This window comes from Xiphophorus maculatus, chromosome 11 (assembly GCF_002775205.1).
Source record: "Xiphophorus maculatus strain JP 163 A chromosome 11, X_maculatus-5.0-male, whole genome shotgun sequence".
NCBI lineage: Eukaryota > Metazoa > Chordata > Actinopteri > Cyprinodontiformes > Poeciliidae > Xiphophorus > Xiphophorus maculatus.
Window position 1 is genome coordinate 30,482,010 of NC_036453.1, and position 26,067 is coordinate 30,508,076.

Genomic DNA, 26,067 nt, shown 5'->3' on the forward strand with positions numbered 1-26,067 from the left:
AGGAGGTAAGGAATTATTTTCTTTGTTCTCACCAAAAAACCTAAAGTTTGCAAATAAACATTTTACAAACATGTATTTTGAAATCATCTAGTTCTGGGATATATGAGAAACGGGATAAAGAATTTTCTGAAATAGATAAATAAACCTTCTACTGCCTCTGTCTAATAATCAAACTTGGTTACAAGGTTGTGAAAGGAAGAAACTTTAAACTTTTGTTGCAAAATTGCAGTTCTTGGCACTTCAAAATCCTAAATAAATTATTCTAAAAGATAAAATTGCTGCTACTTTTGCCCTTGACTTTACAGTTCACCTACTCAAACATTGAAGGCTGTAGATAAGACAGTGAAACAATCCTAGAGACATTGTCTGAATTTAGATTAACTCTTGCAAGAATCAGCATTTACAAGAGAGGATGCATTTGCTCAACCACTGGATGTCTAAATATTTTAGTTAGACCCTCAAAGGGAAATGTGTTATTCTTAGTTTTTGCTTTAGCTGTTTTGTTGGCGTGTTTATGTAAAAATATTACATCCGAGTATTTGTTCCTAGAATTAATCATATTTACAGTGAAAAATGATTGTTGCTGTTTGCTTGACTGCTAGAAAGAATATGGAAAGAGTAGCTACGAAACCCCATTTTGCAACTTCTTTGAGAAATAAAAATGCTATAAAAAATTTTTTTTTTAATTTCTTGAAACCAAAAAATATGACACCGAAACTTGGGTTGGTAATAATTTCTAAGTGTCTGTTTTCTTGTAGTAAAGCTGTAAAAGCTAGAAAAAGAATGTCTGTTCTTTATGTTTCTTTACGATGTTGAATGAATTGACAAAATTTCAAAGCAACACTTGAGTTACATTCCCAGTCGTGCATTATAGGGTTATTTGAGAACTGACATTCTTGGAATCTCCATTAGGCATGATGAAGTTTGAACTTTGTCATGTGAACACACGTTCTATCACCAAACAGTTTACAAGACAATAAGCAGCAGGCTTTTGAGGAAGAGAGAAGTGACTCCATCAGTCTTTTTTTTTTTTTTGTAAATTCAGCTCTTCAGCTACAAGAAAAAGATCAAATGGTTGCATCAATCAAACGTGTTGTTGTAAGGTTGTGTGTCCAGGTTAGACAGCAGTGAGCAGGTCAAAGTTCAGCAACCAGAGCTAGTTGAACACAGGGCCCAGTTCAGCCTGCCTTCCTGTCCGCCTTTTCTGCAAACATGTAATGCCTCATGTACTAAGTTAATGACACAGGGAACAAACAAGGTTTCATTACTGTGTGGGTTGTTTTAAATGAAAGAAAAAGCTCCCATAAATAAATCTTTGACGTGTCAAAACAGTATGAGAGCAGCTTTGAAAGGTTAATTCATTCACAGGTGATGACTGTATGTCCTGTGTAGACTTTTCCCTTCCTCCTCTCATCCTTCTCTCCTACTGAGTCCATGAAGCTGTAGTAGGTGCCAAATGTGAAAGACGCTATTCTCTTTTTACTGGAGAAAACTGGGATAAAGTTTGAGGAGACCAGTAACAGAAACACAGCAGTCAAGATCATGTTTGTGTTAAAGGGGTGGGATTATGCATTTTCTAGAGACATAGTGTAATTTTAAAGCACAATCAAGTAACTCTGTTATCTTCAGTTTTAATAAAAACACTGTGTATATCAAACATGATGTAAAGTAAATTTCACTTCGTAAATTGAGCATCTGTATCTTTAAGAAGCTCCTGCTCTTTCCAACACTCTGCCTTTAACATGTCATCATGACAACATTTCTCCATTATGTTGTTAACAACCATTCTTGGGAGCGTTAGACTGAGAAAGGCTACGTATGATGAGCTCAGTAGACACATAGTTCCACCAGGTGTTTGCTAATTGCTGCTGCTGCTAGTCTGGAGGAGCCGTGCATGTGAGGCTGAGGTGGAAGCTCGGTGTGGAAACTGCAACTCCAAGAAGGAGCTTTGTGAAAATAACTAGCGCTTTGTGAGACTAAGCCTTTAAGCACTCCTCAATGGCTGCCAATTGAGATTCAAGTATATTTTAAACATGCATGAATTAATGTTTTTGATTAGAGAATAACTTCATAACATAATGTAAAGCTAAAAAAAGTCAATTTTACGTAATATTCCACCCTTTAAAACCAGCTGGTGTCACTGCTGGGTTCTCAATGTCAACATTGTTCAATAAAGAAAGTATTTTGGTCCTGAAAAGTCGCTTAGACTGGGAGGATGACGCTTTTTCCAAGAATAATGTAATATGCTCACACATAATAATGACACCAGTTCATATGAATACCCATTCTAAGGTCCTACAAACCTCACTTACGTTTTATTTGCAGATTAAACAGTTTGACGATGCTGCCATCTTCTGGCTTAACACCATTAGATCATCTTTAAAACCTTAAAACAAACACTGCTTTCAAATTGCACTTGTACATAGAAGCTTCTCTTTTCTGAGGCAAAATAAACATTTTATGAATCGGATTTTGCAACTTTATATGCTTATTGTAAATTGGATGGGTATTTTACCAGAATCTTTGCAATGTGTGCAAATTTCACAAGCGATTTATTTCTTTAATTGTAGATGCCTTCAAATATATTTTTAAAAATTCTTCTAAGCATAGTCCTGTCCATGCTCCATCCAAATACACAATGTCTCAGTAAAAAAAGAGAAAACCCAGACAGAGTAATTGATGGATGATAAATTTACTTAAATATAAACAATCATCTGCGACAGACTGGCGACCTGTCCAGGGTGTACCCCGCCTCTCGCCTGGAACGTAGCTGGAGATGGGCACCAGCAACCCTCCCGACCCCATTAGGGACAAGGGTGAACAGAAAATGGATGGATGGATGGATGGATGGATGGATGGATAAACAATCATACATCCAAATTCAATTAGCGATACCACTTTTAGAAATTAAAATAAGAAATAAATCTATTTCAATCTATTTGATAGCATTTCATCTGGGTACTGCGTGGTACCCAATGGATTACTGAGGTTTGAATTCACCTTTCAAAAACGTAAAATTTCAAAGTCATGAACGAAGAATCGTCTTTTCTAGAGACAAGTGATAGAATGCTGGGAAACCAAGGTGGTAACAATAACCATATATTATTACAGAAAGATGCATTAAATGAAAACATGGTATAAGGTTTTTTCATTTTACTTTGGGAACAGTGGCCGTTTTGCTGGACTTTGGCTGAAAAACCTGTAATCTCTGAACCCAGCGGCTCAATATTGCCTTGATCTCCTTGGTTCTCAGACAATACACAAACGGGTTTATGAGCGGAGGGAAGAAGCTGTAGAAAAATGTTGTGGCTATTTGGCTGTCCGGGGTCATCTTCATGTTAGGAATGTGTGGTACGGAGTAGACGAAGAACCGTGGTATGTAGTAGATTGAAATGATGCAGCCTTGGGTGGCACACGTCGATAAGGTCTTCCTTCTGCCCTGTGGAGAGCAGCAGATCACAGTTAGGTCATTCTGAAACAAGAATAAAAACTACAAAAAGGTGCAGCTCACCTGTCCGCTGGTCATGTGAAAGACTGAGATTATGATGCAAAAGTAGGAGGATATCACAAAGATCAAAGGAACAAGAAGGATAAACATTGCAGTAGCGTATGAAGCCATGGAAAGATAACTTTTTTCCCCACATGCAAGAGCAGCAAGGGATAAGGTGTCACAAAAGGCCTGTATGATTTGGTTTGATCCACAAAAAGATATCTGGATAAAGTTAATGGAGGTGACACCAGGGAAGATGTGTGCCACTAACCAGGAGAAAACTGTCAGGATTGTCATAGTTGGGGCCGTCATCAGCATGGGATATCTGAAAAAAAAGAAAAAGCGAATATGATTGATGTTTTCTTGTAGGACTCAGGTCAAAAAAGTGTACAGTCGCTTCTTAGCCACCTGAGAGGAAAGGAGACGGCCAGATACCGATCCACAGACATGGTCAGCATAATCAGGGAGTTCAAACTCCCAAAATAGTGGATCATGTGTCTTTGGAAATGGCATGTGTAAAAGCCAATACTCGCATCATTCCACCAATAGCGAGCAATAAGTTTTGGTAAAGCCACTGTGGTAAAGCCTAAAGAAAAACAACAACATACATCAGAACCATTTCAAAGATACAAAATACAGTTTGACATAAAATATACAACATTCACCAATGTCTGAGAGAGCCAGGCTGACCATGATAATGTACATGGGCTTCTGGAGACTGTGCTCCAGAGCAAACATCACCACCAACACCAGGTTTCCCATCACTATGGTCACATAGAGGATGAACAAAAACCATGCCACCATGTGAAAATACTCCAGCTGCAGACCTGGAAAGCCCACAATAATAAACGTTGACACTTCAGTGTAGTTCTCTTCCACTTGAGCCATGCTGCAAGCGGAGTGGGGCGAGAAAACTGTCAGACTGGCAGCAGCACTAGTATTCAACGGAATAACATCCAGGAAATGGGAGCAGAGATCTCACCCTGTGTTTTTTTTTTTTTTTTTTTTGACAGTGTGGTGGGTAGAACCAGAAGACTCAGAGTTTTATTTAAGATGTTCCAGCATAGGGAGCATAAAATTTGTTGATGCAACTTTGTCTCAGAAGAGAAATTATAATTACCTCGTTCAAGTTGTCTAGGAGGAGATCGACACCAGGCCCTCCGCGACCCTGTGAGGGTAACCGGGTGCAACTATTGGATGAATGGATGGGAGTTGTCTAGGAAAGCTTTGAATAACAATTTAGTCCTAGAAACTGCTTTAAGATATTACACTTTCAGCAGACTCAAGGAATGGCAGAAAATTTCAGAGGCCATCTAATCTGCCAGGTTCATCTTAACTCTTATGGAAAGATCTGCCACCAGGTTCTGACTGAAACAGAAAAAAATCTTTGGCTACATAAACTCTTTTACAGACATCTTTAGTTCTTTAAGTGACATAAACAAACTGGTAGAAACTGAGCTCATGTCCACTATTTCAATAATTCTTGCAGAGATTGTGCTTAAGAGGTATTTTTCAGATTTTTAAGTTACATAATGAGTTAGCCCAAAATGACCCATATAATTATTCAATATCTTTAAAAAATGCTTAAAATGGCATAAACATTAGCACATAAGGGCTGCAGTTGATTGACTAAAAAAAAGCTAAGGAAGTACACCCATGCACACATTTTCATTGAGTACATATGTGTACTTCCCAGGCTTTTGATAGGACAATTATTGAGAAATTTTAGCCAAAAAGTGGGCCAAAAATCTTGATTTGTTGTTAAACTTGAAGAAGTCTTAAATAACAGACTGCCATTTTGAGGGATGTAGGATAACTACACTGCTCAGACCTCATTGAACTTCTGCCACAGTTCAAATAGAAATTGGTTCGATGGTAAAATAATATTGTATAACACTGACTATGGCCTCAAAAACTAGATAAATACAATAAAATTAAACAATTGTACGTTTTCCTCCTGATCTGGGCGAACTTGAATTGTGCACCTGCCTGCGCAAGTCAGGCCTGATTTGGGGTTTTGAAGTTGATCTGGAGAATGAATTTGCATTCTGATGCCACACTGGAATTACAAGCCCCATTTCAGCCAGAGTTTTGAAAATGGGTAACATTACTCCAGTTAAAGTAATGAAAAGTTACCCATTCAGAGGTAAAAAAAAAAAAACTGCAGCAATGGTTCAGCTGCACCAAACATGCTCCAAAGCCTCCTGTCCATAACTTTTCAACATGCTGTCAGCTCCCAGAGAACCAGATGCATTGAGTTCAGGTCAGACATCTCTCAAGATATATATTTCATCATGAAAATATTCCCTGGTATAAAGGGATTGTCGATGTTTTGACTGGACTAAAACTTCTCTTTTCTATGAAGATATCATTTGCCTTTTATTTGCTAAGTAGTTAGCATGAGCTAGGCCTAGCTGAACTCGTTCAAATTAAGGTTTTTCAATAAAGTCTTATTAGACATCAGGTTTTTTCTTTATATGGTCTTATTTTTCTTTTTGCAAAATTCAACAAGAAACTAAACCATTTTCATCACAATTCCGTTTATTTACTAATCTGTAATCCAATTATTGTGAACAGACATCAACTATTTATTACCCTTTTACCCATTTGTTGGTTTAAAAACCAACTCAGCCTGCTGGGTCTAATCAACAGCACACTCCATGTTTGACTCAAAACTAAAATGACCCAAATTGAGTTGCTTTAATCCAACATTTTCTGACCACTGTTTTTCTAGTCCCAAGTGAGCAGCTCAAAGACCAGAGATGCAATTATTAAAGCTTTGAGGAAAGTTTCTGTGTATAAAAAGTTTAATAAACAATATTATTTGGGTGATAAAAGTTTGTTTTGTTTGTCCTGTGTCACTGTGTTGCTCTGTGATGGACTGTCCATGGTGGGCCCTCCCTTTTGAGAAACACTTCAGCTCCCCATGCAAACCCCCAAGGTCGATCAGGTGTAGACAATGGATGGATGGATGGATTTCTGTTTTTCATCACAGAACAGGAAGGAGGTAGCAGATGTTAACTCAAATCCTCCTAGGATCAATTAGTGAGTTTATCATAACAAGTTTAAGTAAGACTTCGGCCCTTTGAGAATAGAAAAAGGCTTGTGGGAAGAAGAAAAAAAAAACATCAGGATTCTCCTGAGGCCAAATGAGAAGTTACTGTTCCATTATGGTGCGACGAAAAAAAAAAGTATCACTGATTAAGAAAATTCAAATAAGTGATCAAGTAACAACAAGTTACCTCTAAAAGCTGGTACGACTCTTTCTTTGATTGCACAAAGTTGGAAAGTCCAAACAACAAAAAAATCTGTATCTTTTTTCAGAACATTTCTAATAATCCAGATCGTTCAAAATGTAAGACAGTATTTGCTACTTAAAAACAGATTTTCTCACAAAAATGTGCTATTTAATAACACTGCTGAACTGAAACGGTAAACAGTTTCCTTTCATTTTGATTTTGTTCTGGGCTCTGGCATGACAGACGGACATGAAGCTAATCTAATTTGTGTTTGGACATTTTTTATAAAATCACAGTTGATAAATATTTTTAAATCTAATCAAACAATTCAATTGCAGAAAAATAAAAAAGCACATCAGAATTTGGTGGATAACCAAGACTGCATCTTTTCAGTCTTGATTTCCACATTCTTATGTTCCTTTGTTAAAATAATTTGTCCTTCTCCTTTATTCCTTGAAGTGAATTTCCTGTGGGATAAATACTCATACTGTACCTGGGGAGGGAATTGTATTAATTTTAAACAATAACCTAATAGAAAATCCCTGTGGATGTCACATCATGCACCAGCTTGACTTCATGAGTTCTGACATGGTTTTTGACACAACACTCTGGGCCACATGCAATTTCATCGGGCCGCCTTTGGCTCTTCAGCCACTAGGCCTTTATAAAACCAGATAAGAAATGTTTTTATATAAAGACAATAACAAAGAAAATATCTTTGGCAGTTCTTCTCTGTGTTTTTATGTAAAACCTACACAAAATATCAACAACAGAAAGGTTAAAGGCTTACTTATGGAAAGAGCTCACTCTGCTGGTCTGATTCTATGAAACAAATACTTTTTTGTCTTGTTGAAAAGTCAAAAGCTGCTTGTTGGTGCATTCATATGTTGAGAATGATGGGTTGACTTAGTTTGGAGTAACTGAACTAATAGAAAAGTAGAAAATGGCCTCTTTCTTACAGCACTAACATGACTAAAACTTAAATAATAATAAAACACTTGAGTCGTTGAACGAGGCCATGAGCTGAGCTACTGATGATGACATATTCTCCTTCCATAGATTCATATCCAGATTTATTCAAGTCCTGAATGGGCAATTAATGTTACAGCAAGTAAATATACATATAAAAAGACAAAAACTGACAAAACTGAGAAAAGTTAAAAAGTAAAAGTCGTGTTTCTAAACTCCAAGCATTGTTTGAACAATATTTTCAAATCTTACCAAATAATTTATTAATATAACATTAGAGAAAGATTTTTGCATCTAAATTTTACTAAGCAGTCGAGAACAACACCCATAAATTTAGCCTGGCCATTGCCATCCTACACAATTTCTCCCATTGAACTGGATTTCAACCGGACCAAACAGCAAACAGAAGAAGTTTTGAACGATGTTCTCATTCACCTCTTATTGAATTAGTTTATTTCATGTTGTGAAGTCAAATCAGAAAAGGAAAAAAAAAATAAGACATGCGCTCACTATGTTCCACACGGACCTAAAAGACGGACGGACAATGAAAGAAAAAAAGGCGGAAAAGAAAGCCAAACAGAGAGGACTGGAGTTTGGGGACTCTTCATCAGAAATCCTGGAATTTGTGCAGATCTGGACGAATCTGTAAACGAGCGGAGAGGCAGCCGGTAAGACAGGTCGGACTGCAAAGTAACTCACGTCCCGACAGCAGGCCGCCAGCTTTACGGGCCAATTAACGCCTATTAACCGCAGCGTCTGAAGTGAAGCGGTGGATTGTGGTGGTGAAGTCTGGAACTGATTGATTTTAATGATTAAACTGATTGTTGTGTTATTGAGTGTTAAGTTTAACTATTAATCAATTTAGCATTAGCTATTTATATTTATAAAGTAAATATTTATGATTAATATTGAAAGGTGAATATTTGTATATTTAAATAAATTAAAATATTATGTAATTGTAAATGGTAATGTGAAATGTATTTTAAAGTTAGAGAACTTAAGTTTAGTTACTTGTTCATTTAACTTTAATTACTTTGAGGGTTTGATTCCCAGTGGTTTGCTTAGTATTGTTTATATACTTTGTCATCATTTGCTTTGTAGTTTGAGTGGGATTAATTTATGTAAACTTACATGCAGATTAGTAATTATTTATTTTTCTTCTTTTGGGTTTGTTTAAAGGTTTTTACCTGCTTCTGGACCAGTCATGGAATATCAAGACACTTTAAATAAATGGAGGATAAAAAAAATGAAGAAAACTGCTTGGTCCTTTGAGTAAAACTCCTGTTAATAAAAGTCTACATCAATTTGTCCATCCCTTCTCAAGTGGGGAAGCTGCATAAATTAGAAAAGAACTTGACACTTGTTATTGATTTCTTAAAGTGAGACACTAGATGGAAAAACATTTATTCTGCACCCGATGGAGGAATTTCATCAATCAATTCATTCATTAAGCAACAGTAGCATTATAGCACATCTCTTTTTAAGGGTACATGATGCACCAGATTGACCTGGGAAGCCTTGATACTCTAATAGTCACTTGAGATCAGTTTGGATACTGTTATAGGCACAAGAGAAGCGGTCCGATGGGACTAATAAGAATGATGACCGCATGTATAGCAGCCGTTCAGGGTTTGCTCCTTTGGAATTTTGATGCTATTAATCGCAGCTTTGGCGTCTAGTTTTTAAAACTACTAAGCGCATGTCCTAGTCTCAGAGACAGGACAAGATCAAATAAGATAAGATGCTTTTCTCTAAGGGATTTAGGTGAGCAAGGGTATAAACTGGTTTATTATTTGTGATCATGTTCAAGCAGAGCTAAGCATGTTGAGGATGTTTAAACCAGAGCTTGTGATTTTTATCTTATAAAGTTTGAGATTTCGACGCTGTTCTTCTTAGACTTTAATTTTAACGGCATACCAACAGCAAATATTCAGGGAATAAAGTTACTTTTTTCACAGGGAAATGCAATAGTTGTTGTTGTTGTTGGATAAGTTACATAACGTGAGCCCTTCTCTCCCTTGGCTTTCATGTGCAGTTAGGGAAACGGTGTTTACCTCAGGATGTGTCATCACCCTGCAGAAGCAATAACAACAAAACAACTCATTAACCCTCTCCACAGGCTGAGCTTCATCCAGGGACTAAAGAACATTTCAACTATGGAGTTACAGCAACTTTGCAGGAGTAAACTTATTTAGACTGCGTTGCAATGTGTCTTGTCCTTGAAACTTTTCCACATTTTATCATGTCACAAGCAGTCTTCAGTGTAGTTTCTCAGGATTTTACGTGAGAGACCATCACAAAGTGATCTGTCTGTGAAAATAGTTTTTCACAGACAGGTGAAAAACTATTTGCTCCCTTACAGGTTTCTTCTGTTTTTGATTATGAAATATAATACCAGACAAAGACAACCTGAATAAATACAAAAATTTTTTTATCAAATGATGATTTAATTTACTAAAGGGGAAAAAATATCCAACCCAACCTCATTCATATCATGACAATAAGTCAATCTTGAAACATAAACATACCAGTAAATCGAGATATTTGCTCTCTTTCCCTACCACAACAGATAATTAATTTTCAGCTCGAGACGCTGATCATGAGCGTTCAAGAAAAATTAATCATCTTGTTATCTCGAGAAAACATTTAATGTCTTCTTATGACAATGGGAGAAATGATCTCATTATCTTGAGCAAACGGTTATCCTTATCTGATAACAACATACGTAAATACCTTGATAGATTGAGAAAAAAACTTGTGAGTACAACCTCTCTTGACTTCACTACAATACACCTGTTTAAGAAAAACATTTAAAAGGAGGAACAGTTTATAATAGGGTAAAATATCCCTAAAATATTATGAAAATGTAGCATCTAGCAGATTTTATTCAGACTTAGGTTTTTGTTTTGGTTGAGCATTCCCTCTATGTTAGCTTACGGTACCAGTTTTTCAATTAGTGGCTTTAACAATCTTGACTGTTGCTTTCTTGAATTGTTTTAATTCAAACGCTTCACAAGCAGTTCTGTTTCAGAAGTGGTTGCTTTTTTTTACTTTGTTGCTATTTATATTGAAAGTTGGAATATGTGTGTGGTTTGGTCTTTTGAATGCACAATCTGCCAGTAATTCGGCTGCACATCAATCATGCATTCACAACTGCTTGGGAATTCCCATTCAACTTTATAGGACACCTCTTAGAGCCACAAAGTGCAACGTTTCATAGCAAGTTGATTTTCTTTTATTCTATGAGGACTTGTAACTTTTATTTCAGTTGTTTTCGAAGTTACAGGATCTTTTTGAGCTCTTTTTTTGTTTAGTTTTGAAATGAAAAGTAATTAAGTGGATCAAGTGTAGAAGTCAGTTTTGGACACATGAACTCAAATCTTTTGCAGCGTTGCTAAGGAGTTTTCATACAGTGTTTGGAAAAGCAACACTCAGGGGATCAGAGACAAACATAAAGCAGATATGAAAGCTGCTAGGGTTTATCAGTTTCCTTACTGATGGTGTAGCAGCTTCTGACAGCACAGATAAGACTTGGTTTGCAACAACAGGCATGACAATAATCTGACAATGGATTCATTTAATCCTTTTTTTGTAAAAAATAACACATTTATCCAACCTGCCTATTTTATAATAAGTGGATTTATTGGTTTACCAAACATGAAGTATTACTATGTCTTTCTCTTTTTTGTATTTATAATCTCAGTGCTTGCAAATGTGGCTGTAATGGCTGTAATCTGTCTGGATCATAACCTCAGAGCTCCAAAGTATGTTGCAGTTTTTAACCTTGCATTTGTGGACCTTTTAGGTAGCTGTGCTCTGGTACCAAAGGTCCTTGATATCTTTTTGTTTAATCATTATTATGTCCCCTACAATGACTGCTTGGCGTTTCTGTTCTTCTGCTACATTTGCCTTTCAATGCAGGCTCTTAATCTGGTTGCTCTCTGCTACGATCGCCTGATGGCCATCATGTTTCCTCTGCACTACCATGTAAAGGTTACTCATAAGATTATGTTTTCCATGCTTACCTTTTTTTGGCTTTTTGTAATAACTTGTGTTTTAATTGCAATTGGCCTTCTTACAAGACTTTCCTTCTGCAAGAATGTGGTCATTAACAGCTATTTTTGTGACATGGTCAAATCTACAAGCTGGCATGCAATGACAATTTTCCTAATTTTGTGATCTCGCAATTACTTCCATTTCTATTTCTTTGGATGCCTCTTATTATAATATTTTCCAGTTACATATGTATTGGGTATACTTTAGCTCAGGTGGTTGCAGCTCAGGAAAGGGTGAAGGCTCTTAGAACCTGCACAGCTCATCTCTCATTGGTAGTGATCTATTTCTTTCCAATATTGATCACGTTTACTATGGGCTCTGGCATCCATCCAAATGCCAGAATCATTAACTTGTCTTTGACCTCTGTTTTTCCACCCATGTTGAATCCAATCATTTATGTTTTGCAGACACAAGAAATAAGATTATCAATTAAAAGAATACTAAAAGGTAGGAATAAAGCTAAAATTATGGTGAAATAAATATGTTTTAGGCCTGTTTTTTTTTTCAAACAACAGAAGTATGTTGACAAACATACTTAGAAAACATTTCTGAGTTGAACTTGATTTCTGAAGATTATCTCAAGACTCAACCTACCTTTTGGGATTTACATTGGGGTGCTGAGGCCAATTTTAGGGACTGGGTCAAAGGTATGCCAGTAATTGAAACAAGAGTGCTTTCTAAGCAGGCTGTAGATCCATCAGACTAGATCAGTTTAAATGTGAAGGAAGTTGATTCTATAATCTAGCAACAATAAGTTAAAACAGATGAGATGAGAATGAATACACTTACTAAATTCATCTGATTGGAGAGAGAGGTCAGTCTAATATGTTTGATATGAAAGTTCTTCAAGTATCAACTCACTACCAGTAATCTGATTTATTTATTTTTAAAAGTTTGAAGTCTGAGTATGGGCTTGGTTTCTACAACAAACGTATTTCCACTCCCAGTAACCAAACTTTGAGCTCCTATGAAGTTGACTCAAGGGAACAAACCTTAACTCTTATAAGTCAGAAAAGAGAAGCAGTGTTTCCATTTCAGCTGCTCTCCTCTGAACAAAGCTTGTTGAAGTAGAAAAGACTTGTGAACAGTGAAGCAAGTAGATGGATCTTTTCAATCCAGCTCTTGAGGAAAACATCACCTTTGTCCGTCCTGCGTATTTTATTATAGCAGGTTTTATTGGCATTCCTAATGTGAACTTCTACTTTGTCTTTCTGTTGTGTGTTTATGTTCTTTCAGTGGTAGGAAATGGAACTGTGCTGACTCTCATAATTATGGATCATACTCTGAAAGGTCCGAAATATGTTGCAGTTTTCAGTCTCTGTTGGCTTCACCACGAGATTGTCATTCTGTAAGTCTGTGGTTATTAACAGCTACTTCTGTGACCATGGCCCTGTGTACAGACTTGGCTGTAATGATGTTTCCCCCAGCTTTGCACTTGGTATTTTGTTAACAGTTATCATGCTTTGGATTCCTCTAGCATTTATCCTAGCAACTTACTGCTGTATTGTTTATGCTTTATCAAAAATTTCAACAGCGCAGGAACGAAGAAAGGCTTTTAAGACTTGCACAGGACATCTTTCATTAGTGACCATTTATTTTCTCCCCATTACTCTTGTTTTTGGAATCGGAAGCAAAATGCATCCTAATGCCAGGATCATAAACTTGTCGCTGACTACTATAATTCCACCAATGCTGAATCCCATCATTTATGTTTTTCAGACACAGGAAATAAAACAAGCTTTGAACAAGTTCATAAAGAAAACAAGGCGGTAAAAGATTGGATGGAAATTTTTAATCTATCCAGCAGCCAAATTGTATGACTGCTGAGCATAAAAACTGAGCAGAGCAAACACAAACAGGGTCTCTTTTAATCTCAAGTAGATACACAATGTTTAACTGTGAAATAAAATAAAAATATTAAAATAAAATGTCAGGAATGTTGGACTTAAATGTATAGGATAGATAATTAAACAATTTTTGTCTGTAAAGTCACAATGACAGCCTAAACAATGACATTAGATTGTTTATTAGAGAGGTTATTTTTTTACAGTAGCTAGCCTTCAGCAGTCAATATGATCAACAGTCTGTAAATGCAAAAAGGTGGATTAAGCAAATTATTTTAATGTGTTTATGCTTGATCATCTGATCAAAAGTGTAAAGGGCTGTGTAAGTAATATGTGACCACCATAACAATAAAAACATCCATTCATCCATTTTCTAACACCCTTGTCCCTAGTGGGGTCAGGAGGGCTGCTGGTGCCTCTCCAGCTAACGTTCTGGGCGAGAGGCGGGGTCAACCTGGACAGGTCGCCAGTCTGTCGCAGGGCAACACAGAGACAGGCAACCATGCACACACACACTCACACCTAGGGAGAATTTAGAGAGACCAATTAACCTGACAGTCATGTTTTTGAACTGTGGGAGGAAGCCGGAGAAAACCCACACATGCACAGGGAAAACATGCAAACTCCGTGCAGAAAGACCCCAGGCCGGGAATCGAACCCAGGACCTCCTTGCTTCAAGGCAACAGCGCTACCAACTCCGCCACTGTGCAGCCCACAATAAAAACATTTTTGAAATAAAAAAAATAAAAGACTTAAAGCAGTGTCCTTTGATCTTTCATCATGTCTGGTGGCACCATCAGAAATATCAACCACCATGACTACTGCTGTCACCACATCTGTAAAATCTATCGGACTCATCAAAATCTTTACATAATCAACTTTAAAGGCTTGTAACTGTGTTTCTTCCTTTGATCCATACTGGTGCTAGCACAACAGTCTACAATCAGCACAACATTTATTATTTTAATCAAGATTAAAAGCAGACTTTTAAAAATATGCTAATGGCCAAAACTTACTCTACTTTTAATTGAAGAAATTCCAAATGAAAAATAATTTTAAAATTCTTGAAATACACAAAATAAAACACTTAACTTTATATTTATGACTATATAACAGTTGTAAAATTGTATGCATAATTTTATTATCCAATTAAATACTAACATCATCATCTCAAAGTAGTAAAAAATAGGTAAGGTGAGGTAATCTTATTTATATAGCACAATTTTAGCAACAAGGCAATTCAAAGTGCTTCACACAAGTTAGAGGAAATACAAACAAAAGAAAAGCAAAAGAGAAACAAAAAAGTACTCCGCAATTTGTAGCAGATTTCTGAGCAAGACAATCACAAATATCTTGCGGAAACATAAACTCTTCCTATCAGCTTTCTGGTTCTTGCTCAGTCTGACTCTCCATGACCCAAAAGCTGAGTCATTTTCATAATAAAATGATTAATTTCTTATCTGATATTCAATAGACAACATGGCAAAAGTGCAAAGACTGTTAGTGGTGGTAGGGGCGCCATATAGGGGGGAAAAGATATACGTATATAGTTAAATATATATATTTAACTATATATTTATTCATATATATATATATATATATATATATATATATATATATATATATATATATATATATATATATATATATATATATACAGTACAGACCAAAAGTTTGGACAAAACTGTGTGTCCAAACTTTTGGTCTGTACTGTATATATGGTGTTCTGCCAACTGTCGAGGGTTTTTATTCTTGCTTTTTTATGCCCCAATCACTCCAGTGTATTTGAGGTAAACACAACAAACAAATATATATATATATCAAAGAAAATATATTTGTATTATTAAGAAAATACAAGATTATAAGTAAAACTGGTAGAAATGATTTATGTAAACAGATGTAGCTCCAGAAAGTTCCACACAAGCTGCAGAGGAAATTTCCACAAGATCAAACTTTTTCATTTGAATGAAGCTTGTGTTTGTTGTGTTTACCTCAAATACCCTGGAGGGTTTGGGGCATAAAAAACAGGAAGAATAAAAACCCTCGACAGTTGTCAGAACACCATGAACTAAAACAAATCTGAACAAGTAACAGTGCTGATGTCTGCAGCGCTGTTGACTGCTCTGACAGAACTTGCACAAAAGTATACCCTGCATATTTTAAAATGGACCTTTTCAACTCTGCTTTTGGAACAAACACCACTTTTATCCGTCCTCCTTATTTCATCATCAGTGGATTTATTGGTTTACCAAACATGAAGTATTACTATGTCTTTCTCTTTTTTGTATTTATAATCTCAGTGCTGGGAAACGTGGCTGTAATGGCTGTAATCTGTCTGGATCATAACCTCAGAGCTCCAAAGTATGTTGCAGTTTTTAACCTTGCATTTGTGGACCTTTTAGGTAGCTGTGCTCTGGTACCAAAGGTCCTTGATATCTTTTTGCTTAATCATTATTATGTCCCCTACAATGACTGCTTGGCGTTTCTGTTCTTCTGCTACATTTGCCTTTCAATGCAGGCTCTTAATCTGGTTGCTCTCTGCTACGATCGCCTGATGGCCATCATGTTTCCTCTGCACTACCATGTAAAGGTTACTCATAAGATTATGTTTTCCATGCTTACCTTTTTTTGGCTTTTTGTAATAACTTGTATTTTAATTGCAATTGGCCTTCTTACAAGACTTTCCTTCTGCAAGTCTTTGGTCATTAACAGCTATTTCTGTGACCATGGCCAGTTGTATAAACTTGCTTGCAATGACAATTTTCCTAATTCAGTCATTGGTAATTTATTACCAGTGCTTCTTATGTGGCTCCCTTTTATATTCATTGTGTCCAGTTACATTTGTATTGGTTATGTTTTGGCTAAAGTTACCGCAGCTCATGAAAGAGCAAAAACCTTTAAAACCTGCACAGCTCATCTCTCGTTGGTGGTAATCTACTTCCTCCCGATAATAGTCACATTTACTATGAGTTCGAGAATACATCCGAATGCCCGTATCATCAACTTGTCTCTTACTTCTGTTTTTCCACCCATGTTGAATCCAATCATTTATGTTTTGCAGACACAAGAAATAAGATTATCAATTAAAAGAATACTAAAAGGTAGGAATAAAGCTAAAATTATGGTGAAATAAATATGTTTTAGGCCTGTTTTCTTTTTCAAACAACAGAAGTATGTTGACAAACATCTTTTATTTTTGCATAAAAGAGGACAGAGAGGCTTGATTTTAGCATTTGTTCTGAATTGTGTAATCTTTTTAGCTCAGTTGTCTCTCAATGCTAACTTCTGTTTTGATATTAATAGCAAACAATTTCTAGTTTCTTTCTAGTTCCTGACTGGATTTCCTGTTAAATCCCTCTTCTCTTTTAATCTCTATGCAAAGCATTTCCTTAAAAAGTCATAGTTCAAAAAAGATTTGAAATAAAATAGAATACCTGAATAATGAAATTGTCTTTGTTTGTTTACTGAACACATTTACAGTATTTCATGTTGGATTAACATTAACATTAACATCCATGTTTTTATGGTGTTTTATTGCTCTAAAAATGTTGATATTCACAATACTGTACAATAATGATATTTTTGATTGCCTGAAAGTTTGGGATATAAGCTTAGCACTATAGGCAACTGTGCTTCATATGAATTTTACATTTTTAAAACACTGTTTTACTGACGCATATTTGAAACCGTCTCCTCTTTAGAAAAAAACATTGCCTATTTTTATTCTCTTAGTGACATTAAATCAAACTGTTTTACAGCTTATTCTATTAGAGAACAAGGTTGAAATCTTTTTAGACCAAAACAGAGCAACACAACCAGTTGACGTGCTTCTGTAGAAAATAGTTTCTCTTCAAATGGCTTTGAAAGCTTTTTTTTTTACTGAAACTTGAAATAGTTAGCTTGCTCCCACAGTTGCAACTCCTGCAGTAAAGGGCGGAGATGTTAGCATAACCTGTTAGCATTTATGGGTTGATCAACGATTGAAAATTTATTTTCCTCTTTGGACCTGCTGGTCACTTTCTAGGGCAAATTGAACAGTGAGTTGTTGTGTTTCATTCTCTAGCGCTAACATAAAAGTATTATCATGGTTAATTTCATTTTCTTGGCAAATTAATTAACAGTAATTAATTTCTAATTACTATTAATTAATAGTAATTACTTCAAATAATTTGAACAATCGTATCAAAATCTTACCAAATGTGTTTATTTTTTATGCAACTGTTAGAAAACATTTCTGAATTGAACTTGATTTCTGAAGATTATCTCAAGACTCAACCTACCTTTTGGGATTTACATTGGGGTGCTGAGGCCAATTTTAGGGACTGGGTCAAAGGTATGCCAGTAATTGTAACAAGAGTGCTTTCTAAGCAGGCTGTAGATCCATCAGACTAGATCAGTTTAAATGTGAAGGAAGTTGATTCTATAATCTAGCAACAATAAGTTAAAACAGATGAGATGAGAATGAATACACTTACTAAATTCATCTGATTGGAGAGAGAGGTCAGTCTAATATGTTTGATATGAAAGTTCTTCAAGTATCAACTCACTACCAGTAATCTGATTTATTTATTTTTAAAAGTTTGAAGTCTGAGTATGGGCTTGGTTTCTACAACAAACGTATTTCCACTCCCAGTAACCAAACTTTGAGCTCCTATGAAGTTGACTCAAGGGAACAAACCTTAACTCTTATAAGTCAGAAAAGAGAAGCAGTGTTTCCATTTCAGCTGCTCTCCTCTGAACAAAGCTTGTTGAAGTAGAAAAGACTTGTGAACAGTGAAGCAAGTAGATGGATCTTTTCAATCCAGCTCTTGAGGAAAACATCACCTTTGTCCGTCCTGCGTATTTTATTATAGCAGGTTTTATTGGCATTCCTAATGTGAACTTCTACTTTGTCTTTCTGTTGTTTGTTTATGTTCTTTCAGTGGTAGGAAATGGAACTGTGCTGACTCTCATAATTATGGATCATACTCTGAAAGGTCCGAAATATGTTGCAGTTTTCAGTCTTGCTCTAACTGACATCTTAAGCAGTACAGCTTTTTTACCAAAAATCATTGACATGTTCCTGTTTGATCGTCGCTATATTTCGTACAATGAATGCTTGACCTTCATGTTTTTTGGCTTCACACTACTTGCAATGCAATGTTTTAACCTGGTTGCAATGTCTTATGATAGACTGATTGCCATCATGTACCCTCTGCACTACCAAGTGAAAGTGACCCAAAGGTTTATGATCAATTTGATCGCTTTTTTGTGGATTTTTACCATCACTATTTTCCTCATTGCTGTTGGCTTCATCACGAGATTGTCATTCTGTAAGTCTGTGGTTATTAACAGCTACTTCTGTGACCATGGCCCTTTGTACAGACTTGGCTGTAATGATGTTTCCCCCAGCTTTGCAATTGGTATTTTGTTTACAGTTATCATGCTTTGGATTCCTCTAGCATTTATCCTAGCAACTTACTGCTGTATTGTTTATGCTTTATCAAAAATTTCAACAGCGCAGGAACGAAGAAAGGCTTTTAAGACTTGCACAGGACATCTTTCATTAGTGACCATTTATTTTCTCCCCATTACTCTTGTTTTTGGAATCGGAAGCAAAATGCATCCTAATGCCAGGATCATAAACTTGTCGCTGACTACTATTATTCCACCAATGCTGAATCCCATCATTTATGTTTTTCAGACACAGGAAATAAAACAAGCTTTGAACAAGTTCATAAAGAAAACAAGGCGGTAAAAGATTGGATGGTAAGTTTTAATCTATCCAGCAGCCAAATTGTATGACTGCTGAGCATAAAAACTGAGCAGAGCAAACACAAACAGGGTTTCTTTTAATCTTAAGTAGATACACAATGTTCAACTGTGAAATACAATAAAAATATTATAATAAAATGTCAGGAATGTTGGACTTAAATGTATAGGATAGATAATTAAACAATTTTTGTCTGTAAAGTCACACTGACAACCTAAACAATGACATTAGATTGTTTATTAGAGAGGTTATTTTTTTACAGTAGCTAGCCTTCAGCAGTCAATATGATCAACAGTCTGTAAATGCAAAAAGGTGGATTAAGCAAATTATTTTTAATGTGTTTATGCTTGATCATTTGATCAAAAGTGTAAAGGGCTGTGTAAGTAATATGTGACCACCATAACAATAAAAACATCCATTCATCCATTTTCTAACACCCTTGTCCCTAGTGGGGTCAGGAGGGCTGCTGGTGCCTCTCCAGCTAACGTTCTGGGCGAGAGGCGGGGTCAACCTGGACAGGTCGCCAGTCTGTCGCAGGGCAACACAGAGACAGGCAACCATGCACACACACACTCACACCTAGGGAGAATTTAGAGAGACCAATTAACCTGACTGTCATGTTTTTGAACTGTGGGAGGAAGCCGGAGAAAACCCACACATGCACAGGGAGAACATGCAAACTCCGTGCAGAAAGACCCCAGGCCGGGAATCGAACCCAGGACCTCCTTGCTTCAAGGCAACAGCGCTACCAACTGCGCCACTGTGCAGCCCACAATAAAAACATTTTGAAATAAAAAAAAATAAAAGACTTAAAGCAGTGTCCTTTGATCTTTCATCATGTCTGGTGGCACCATCAGAAATATCAACCACCATGACTACTGCTGTCACCACATCTGTAAAATCTATCGGACTCATCAAAATCTTTACATAATCAACTTTAAAGGCTTGTAACTGTGTTTCTTCCTTTGATCCATACTGGTGCTAGCACAACAGTCTACAATCAGCACAACATTTATTATTTTAATCAAGATTAAAAGCAGACTTTTAAAAATATGCTAATGGCCAAAACTTACTCTACTTTTAATTGAAGAAATTCCAAATGAAAAATAATTTTAAAATTCTTGAAATACAAAAAACAAAGCACTTAACTTTATATTTATGACTATATAACATTTGTAAAATTGTATGCATAATTTTATTATCCAATTAAATACTAACATCATCATCTCAAAGTAGTAAAAAATAGGTAAGGTGAGGTAATCTTATTTATATAGCACATTTTTAGCAACAAGGCAATTCAAAGTGCTTCACACAAGTTAGAGGAAATACAAACAAAAGAAAAGCAAAAGAGAAACAAAAAAGTACTCCGCAATTTGTAGCAGATTTCTGAGCAAGACAATCACAAATATCTTGCGGAAACATAAACTTTCTGGTTCTTGCTCAGTCTGACTCTCAATGACCCAAAAGCTGAGTCATTTTCATAATAAAATGATTAATCAATTTCTTATCTGATTTTCAATGGACAACATGGCAAAAGTGCAAAGACTGTTAGTGGTGGCAGGGGCGCCATATAGGGGGGAAAAGATATACGTATATAGTTAAATATATATATTTAACTATATATATATATATATATATATATATATATATATATATATATATATATATATATATATACAGTACAGACCAAAAGTTTGGACAAAACTGTGTGTCCAAACTTTTGATCTGTACTGTATATATGGTGTTCTGACAACTGTCGAGGGTTTTTATTCTTGCTTTTTTATGCCCCAATCACTCCAGTGTATTTGAGGTAAACACAACAAACAAATATATATATATATATATATCAAAGAAAATATATTTGTATTATTAAGAAAATACAAGATTATAAGTAAAACTGGTAGAAATGATTTATGTAAACAGATGTAGCTCCAGAAAGTTCCACACAAGCTGCAGAGGAAATTTCCACAAGATCAAACTTTTTCATTTGAATGAAGCTTGTGTTTGTTGTGTTTACCTCAAATACCCTGGAGGGTTTAGGGCATAAAAAACAGCAAGAATAAAAACCCTCGACAGTTGTCAGAACACCATGAACTAAAACAAATCTGAACAAGTAACAGTGCTGATGTCTGCAGCGCTGTTGACTGCTCTGACAGAACTTGCACAAAACTATACCCTGCATATTTTAAAATGGACCTTTTCAACTCTGCTTTTGGAACAAACACCACTTTTATCCGTCCTCCTTATTTCATCATCAGTGGATTTATTGGTTTACCAAACATGAAGTATTACTATGTCTTTCTCTTTTTTGTATTTATAATCTCAGTGCTGGGAAACGTGGCTGTAATGGCTGTAATCTGTCTGGATCATAACCTCAGAGCTCCAAAGTATGTTGCAGTTTTTAACCTTGCATTTGTGGACCTCTTAGGTAGCTGTGCTCTGGTACCAAAGGTCCTTGATATCTTTTTGCTTAATCATTATTATGTCCCCTACAATGACTGCTTGGCGTTTCTGTTCTTCTGCTACATTTGCCTTTCAATGCAGGCTCTTAATCTGGTTGCTCTCTGCTACGATCGCCTGATGGCCATCATGTTTCCTCTGCACTACCATGTAAAGGTTACTCATAAGATTATGTTTTCCATGCTTACCTTTTTTTGGCTTTTTGTAATAACTTGTGTTTTAATTGCAATTGGCCTTCTTACAAGACTTTCCTTCTGCAAGTCTTTGGTCATTAACAGCTATTTCTGTGACCATGGCCAGTTGTATAAACTTGCTTGCAATGACAATTTTCCTAATTCAGTCATTGGCAATTTATTACCAGTGCTTCTTACGTGGCTCCCTTTTATATTCATTGTGTCCAGTTACATTTGTATTGGTTGTGTTTTGGCTAAAGTTACCGCAGCTCATGAAAGAGTAAAAACCTTTAAAACCTGCACAGCTCATCTCTCGTTGGTGGTTATCTACTTCCTCCCGATAATAATCACATTTACTATGAGTTCGAGAATACATCCGAATGCCCGGATCATCAACTTGTCTCTTACTTCTGTTTTTCCACCCATGTTGAATCCAATCATTTATGTTTTGCAGACACAAGAAATAAAAGTTTCACTGAAGAAGATATTGAAAATCAGAAGGCAATCCAGAATTACTGGAAAGTAGGATGTGGTTCAGATTATATTCAAACATTTGTTGTTTTTGTACTGTAAGTCTTTTTCTTCTTGTCGTAATAATAAAAATATTCATTAAAATCTTCTGTTACATGTTGTGCAGATGGCTCTATTATCTTAAAGAAAAGTTTATGTCATAATATTAGATATATTATTCTATTAATTTCTTACTAAGTATGTCAGTATTCTATCATAAATATTTAGGAAGATTAGAGATACTTAATTACTTTCACTAGAACTAAAATCGTGCTGGTTGAAAATAAAAAAATAACTTCTTTCTAAGCAAAGTGAGAGTATTTTAAATATAAAATGATGACATTAAGATGGTTTAAATGAGGTAAACGGTGTAAGAAAACAAAAAAAAACAAAAAACAAGAAAAACTCATGGACTCTTACATCTGTCTTGATATTAAAAAACAAAGACCTAATATATTATGCTGTGATGATAGAATAAATACTGCACAGAGAAGAAAAATAAGTAAAGTATCAAACAAGTATTGTGGGGTTTTTTTTGTCAGGTTGTGTCAGTTTTTCTGTCAGTAGCTACAGTTCAGAAAAGACTTAAATACTTATGAAGCCTAATGCATAAAGTCAGTTTTATTGCACTGCTAATTGGATTTACTTTGATTAAATCCAATAAATCTAGCTAAGGCACTCCTGGATGGCTGCCACAGGAAATTCAAGGATTTCTCAAACATGCATGAATGAATCAAAGCAACACTCCACGTATGTTTTTGATGAGTGAATAACATTTTGATTTTACATAATACTCCCTTTTGAAATTCAAAGACTATATATAAGGAATATGTAAAAAACCAAACAGTCAGAGCTGCTGAAGCAGTGTGTCGCAATCTGAAAAACCTGCAATAAAAGATTGCAATAAAAATGTTCCAGTACTTGTGAATCGGACTTTTCTTCATTAACAGTTGGTTGAAGTGACAGGATTTTTGAGTAATAACAGAATATGACGAGAGAGAGAGAGGATTAAAGACATACTATGTTATATTAGGAGAAAGGGGCTGAATAGAAAAATTGAAGCCTAAGTTAAAAACCTAGGTTGCAAATTTAAACCATCCTGTTAAATTGGTACATTATGAATTTATTTTCTTTCCTCAAAAATATAAAAATTGCTTCACTGCAATTTTTATTTTTCAACTTTTCTATGGTATTAAAGTAACTCACCCGTGTTCATATTTCTGCTCTGAACATCTAATGTAAAGGGTTATATTTTCCAAATGTTCAATAAGTCATTGGTAAATGTCATTTAAAATCATTTACAATAAAGGACAATTTGATTAACAAAATGACAGTTTATTTTTGTAAGCTGTTATTTTAAAACACCTGACCTGAAAGTCAAAGAATATAAAGGCTACAGAGACAGTAATGAAAAAATATTTTTGAGACTGATGTGCACATAAGTTAGAAACATGGCTGAGCCAAGAAAATGATCCAAAAGTTTCAGTGAAGAGTTTTGCACACACAAGAAAATCACACAAAAAACATAGAAATACTGTAGATGTTCATAGGCATACAGATAGAACCACAGATTGTCAAATTAAAGTTACAGGAACAGTAGTCAAACTCTAGACTTGCAGCAAAGCCACAGCTTTTATGATATTATGTCCTGCAGGATAAAAAAAATATTTAATTTCAATCTTATGTGAGAATCAAGGCACTTTACCAGAGTTTGGTAAGGCCTTGGCAAAACATATGTTCATATTTGTACTGCCTTCACTGTATGTTAATTTTTTATACAATAATGTTTTTGAGTATTTCTTACGTTAATCAACAAGATGTACCGGTACATAAGTATAATTTCTCTCTTTAAACACAACTCAGAGAACTACCCTTTTTTTGTTTAACAAGGCTAATATTATACGTACCACACAAACTTGTATAAAGAGATTTTCATTATTACACTGAGTGAACTGGGTTTGACGTGGACACACATGGGAAAAGACAGCGGCAAACTGAATTAGACATAAAGAGAGACGTGAATCGCTGCTCCTCTCTAAAGGCTCCACTTCGTCATTTAAAAGCCTGACAGACGAGATCGGGATAACGACTCTAACGTCTCATCTTCTGCACAAGGCAGTCCTGCTGTCCAAAGAGGATTCTTCACACTTTAATGAACGTTTAGTAGATTCTGGCACATTGGAGGAGTGTTACAATGGAACTGTTCAACTCTGCTTTTGGAAAAAATATTACTTTTGTGCGTCCTGCGTATTTTGTAATCAATGGATTTATTGGCTTGCCTAACATGAAGTCCTACTACATCTTTCTTTTTTTTCTGTATATAATTTCTGTGGTGGGAAACACAGCCGTAATGGCTATAATATATTTAGATCACAATCTAAGAACTCCAAAGTATGTTGCTGTTTTTAACCTTGCATTTGTGGACCTGTTAGGCAGCTCTGCTTTGGTACCAAAGGTGATTGACATCTTTCTGTTTAACCATAACATAATTCCCTACAATGATTGCTTGACGTTCCTTTTTTTCTGCTACTCTTGCCTTTCAATGCAGTCTTTTAATTTGGTTGCTCTCTCCTACGACCGACTGGTTGCCATCATATTTCCTCTTCACTATCAAGTAAAAGTAACCTGCAGATCTATGTTGACTTTGATCACCTCTTTCTGGATCTTTGCTATAGTTGCTGCCTTAATTGCTGTCGGCCTCCTGACAAGACTTTCATACTGTAAGTCTTTGGTTATTAACAGCTATTTCTGCGATCACGGTCAGATCTACCGCCTCGCTTGCAATGACAATTTTCCAAATCATGTGATTGGCCTTTTTTATCCTGTTCTTATTTTTTGGCTGCCGCTTGTTTTTATCCTTTTAAGTTACCTCTATATTAGTTATACTTTAGTAAAAGTGGCAACATTTCAACCAGGAATCAAAGCCTTAAAGACCTGTATCGCTCATCTTTCATTAGTGGTTATCTACTTTACCCCCCTGTTAATCACATTTACATTGATGGAAAAAATACATCCAAACAACAGAATCATAAACTTGTCTTTGACCTCTGTGCTGCCACCAATGTTGAACCCAATCATTTATGTTCTGCAGACGCATGAAATCAAAGTGTCAATGAAAAAGTTATTCAAAATATTTTTTAAATCAAAAATAAGAAGTAAAAATTCCACAACAATGTGACTTGACTGTAAAAAAAACATAGTACTCTTCTGTGTTTAAAAATGTTTCTCAATAAGTTTGCTTAAAATTGTCATTTTAAACTATGGTCGTTTTTAATTGTTTAATTTCAACAATTATGTCATATTTTCCTACTAACCTACTTCATTTTTTCCTTTTTAGAAATGATCAAGAAAACTATAAATGTTGTAAAAGAAATACGTTTCCACTAAACTGGTGACCTATTTATCTTATAAAGAGATACAGTAGAATAGCAAAATTATAATTTAATCAAATGTGGATTGTTGTGTTACGAGTCATATGACTTGTATTATATTGATTGTGTGTTTTTCTACACTAGGCAGAATGTGTTCAAACAATAAAGACATAAGCATTTCTTGTTAAGTTATGATTGCCTTT

At 35.5% G+C, this 26,067-nt stretch overlaps 6 protein-coding genes and 1 pseudogene across 6 annotated transcripts; 6 read left to right on the plus strand and 1 right to left on the minus strand.

The window, feature by feature from the left end:
- Positions 1-3,148: 3,148 nt before the first annotated feature.
- Positions 3,149-4,378, minus strand: LOC102220178 (olfactory receptor 2A5-like). The gene is made up of 4 exons (XM_014472283.1): positions 4,156-4,378; positions 3,899-4,076; positions 3,512-3,815; positions 3,149-3,439 (listed from the first exon to the last, which is right to left on the minus strand). Exons 1-4 carry the CDS (start codon positions 4,376-4,378, stop codon positions 3,149-3,151), a joined length of 996 nt encoding a protein of 331 aa, XP_014327769.1.
- A 6,887-nt stretch (positions 4,379-11,265) lies between these two features.
- On the plus strand, positions 11,266-12,233 carry LOC102219921 (annotated as a pseudogene).
- Positions 12,234-12,854: 621 nt separating this feature from the next.
- On the plus strand, positions 12,855-13,527 carry LOC106700442 (olfactory receptor 6C2-like). Its single transcript, XM_014475878.2, is given in 2 exon segments — positions 12,855-13,067; positions 13,069-13,527. Coding segments are annotated over 2 exon segments (672 nt in total).
- Positions 13,528-15,762: 2,235 nt separating this feature from the next.
- LOC106700415 (olfactory receptor 1496-like) lies at positions 15,763-16,731 on the plus strand. The gene has a single exon (XM_023342294.1). The coding sequence runs from the start codon at positions 15,763-15,765 to the stop codon at positions 16,729-16,731; it is 969 nt and encodes a 322-aa protein (XP_023198062.1).
- A 1,653-nt stretch (positions 16,732-18,384) lies between these two features.
- LOC102224906 (olfactory receptor 6C4-like) lies at positions 18,385-19,335 on the plus strand. The gene has a single exon (XM_005817596.3). The coding sequence runs from the start codon at positions 18,385-18,387 to the stop codon at positions 19,333-19,335; it is 951 nt and encodes a 316-aa protein (XP_005817653.3).
- Positions 19,336-21,540: 2,205 nt separating this feature from the next.
- On the plus strand, positions 21,541-22,509 carry LOC111610073 (olfactory receptor 1-like). Its single transcript, XM_023342293.1, has one exon. The coding sequence runs from the start codon at positions 21,541-21,543 to the stop codon at positions 22,507-22,509; it is 969 nt and encodes a 322-aa protein (XP_023198061.1).
- Positions 22,510-24,687: 2,178 nt separating this feature from the next.
- On the plus strand, positions 24,688-26,052 carry LOC106700301 (olfactory receptor 146-like). The gene is made up of 2 exons (XM_014475546.2): positions 24,688-25,613; positions 26,013-26,052. Exons 1-2 carry the CDS (start codon positions 24,688-24,690, stop codon positions 26,050-26,052), a joined length of 966 nt encoding a protein of 321 aa, XP_014331032.2.
- Positions 26,053-26,067: the final 15 nt, after the last annotated feature.

What these genes read in the sequence shown, in the direction of transcription:
- LOC111610073 (XM_023342293.1), top strand. Translation starts at nt 21,541, where the DNA reads ATGGACCTTTTCAACTCTGCTTTTGGAACAAACACCACTTTTATCCGT.
- LOC106700415 (XM_023342294.1), top strand. Translation starts at nt 15,763, where the DNA reads ATGGACCTTTTCAACTCTGCTTTTGGAACAAACACCACTTTTATCCGT.
- LOC102220178 (XM_014472283.1), bottom strand. Translation starts at nt 4,378, where the DNA reads ATGGCTCAAGTGGAAGAGAACTACACTGAAGTGTCAACGTTTATTATT. An exon ending in CCTGGCTCTCTCAGACATTG is followed by an intron (nt 4,077 to 4,155) that starts GTGAATGTTGTA and finishes GTTTTTCTTTAG; the next exon opens with GCTTTACCACAGTGGCTTTA. An exon ending in GCCGTCTCCTTTCCTCTCAG is followed by an intron (nt 3,816 to 3,898) that starts GTGGCTAAGAAG and finishes CTTTTTTTTCAG; the next exon opens with ATATCCCATGCTGATGACGG.
- LOC106700301 (XM_014475546.2), top strand. Translation starts at nt 24,688, where the DNA reads ATGGAACTGTTCAACTCTGCTTTTGGAAAAAATATTACTTTTGTGCGT. An exon ending in ATCAAAGTGTCAATGAAAAA is followed by an intron (nt 25,614 to 26,012) that starts GTTATTCAAAAT and finishes TACACTAGGCAG; the next exon opens with AATGTGTTCAAACAATAAAG.
- LOC102224906 (XM_005817596.3), top strand. Translation starts at nt 18,385, where the DNA reads ATGGATCTTTTCAATCCAGCTCTTGAGGAAAACATCACCTTTGTCCGT.